Below are 1,154 nucleotides of genomic sequence, written 5' to 3' on the forward strand. Positions count from 1 at the left end.
CAGCAGCAGGATGGAAGAGGCAGCAGCAGCAGCGGCAAAGACAGCAGCAGCAGCAGCAGCAGCAGCAAAGCAGCACAGAGAAGGTCGTTTCAGGGATCGTGTTTGGGGGGGACCCGGAGCCAAGATCGAGCGGGGATCGAGTGGGGATCGGCTGGGGATCGGGATCGGGATCGGGATCGCTTTGCTTACGCAGGAGCTGCAGCAAAAAGGGCAAAAAGAGCCCCGAGGAAAAGTTGGGTGTGCATGTTGGTGACCTTTGGGGTGTACGTACAGCCCAGGGGCTCGCGTGTCTGCGAGGCCTTCGAAACAAATTTAATTTAATTTAAATTTAAAATTAAAAGCGCTTCAAAAGAGAAAATTTAAAGAACTGGGGGCAGCAGCAGCAGCAGCTGCTCCTGCTGCTGCTGCTGCTGCCGCCCCCAGGGTCACCCCAGGCGGGGGGAGACGGCGTGCTGCCAGCTGGTGCAGCAATAGGCTGGCGACTCTATAAGAGACGCAGCAGCAGCAAATATAGTTTATTTATTTATTTATTATTTCAAAAAGAACAAACACACAAAACTCAAAAAGCTGCAACACCCCGCCCCACCTGCTGCGCTGCTGCAAGCAGCAGCAAACAGCAGCAGTTTGCTGCGGCTAGCTGCAGATAGCTGCAAAGAGCTGCTGCAGCAAGGCGCAGCTAGCTGCAGCTAGCCACAGCCAGCTGCAGCTAGCTGCAGCTGCTGCACCTAGCCACAAACTGCAGCTAGCCAGCTGCTGCCGCTGCGCTCTCGCCTTCGCAGCCAAGGAGACGCAGTGGCCACCTAAACCCTAAACCCTAAACCCTTAACCCTAAACCTCAGGCCCTAAATTCTAAACCCCAAGCAACAAGCTGCTCCTCACCAGCCAGGCTTGGCAAACTATGGCTAGCTGTGGCTAGCTGTGGCCAACCATGGCTGGCTGTGGCTAACTATGGCTAGCCGTAGCTAGCTGTGACTAGCTGCGCCTAACTATGGCTAGCTGCGGCTATCTGTGGCTAACTCAGCTAGCTGTAGCTAACTTAGCTGGCTGTGGCTAACTCAGCTTGCTGCGGCTAGCTATGGCTAGCTGTGGCTAGCTGCGGCTAGCTGTAGCTAGCTGTGGCTAGCTGTGGCTAGCTGTAGCTAGCCACAGCTAGC

At 55.5% G+C, this 1,154-nt stretch overlaps 1 protein-coding gene across 1 annotated transcript; it reads left to right on the top strand.

Moving 5' to 3' along the window:
* Positions 1-10: 10 nt before the first annotated feature.
* Positions 11-237, top strand: ETH_00041495 (uncharacterized protein; the record flags this gene model as incomplete). The annotated part of the gene is made up of 1 exon (XM_013376005.1): positions 11-237. A coding segment is annotated over one exon (227 nt), but the record flags the coding sequence as incomplete, so codon positions are not given.
* Positions 238-1,154: the final 917 nt, after the last annotated feature.

This window comes from Eimeria tenella, genomic scaffold, assembly GCF_000499545.2.
Source record: "Eimeria tenella Houghton genomic scaffold, Eth_scaff3086, whole genome shotgun sequence".
NCBI classification, from domain to species: domain Eukaryota; phylum Apicomplexa; class Conoidasida; order Eucoccidiorida; family Eimeriidae; genus Eimeria; species Eimeria tenella.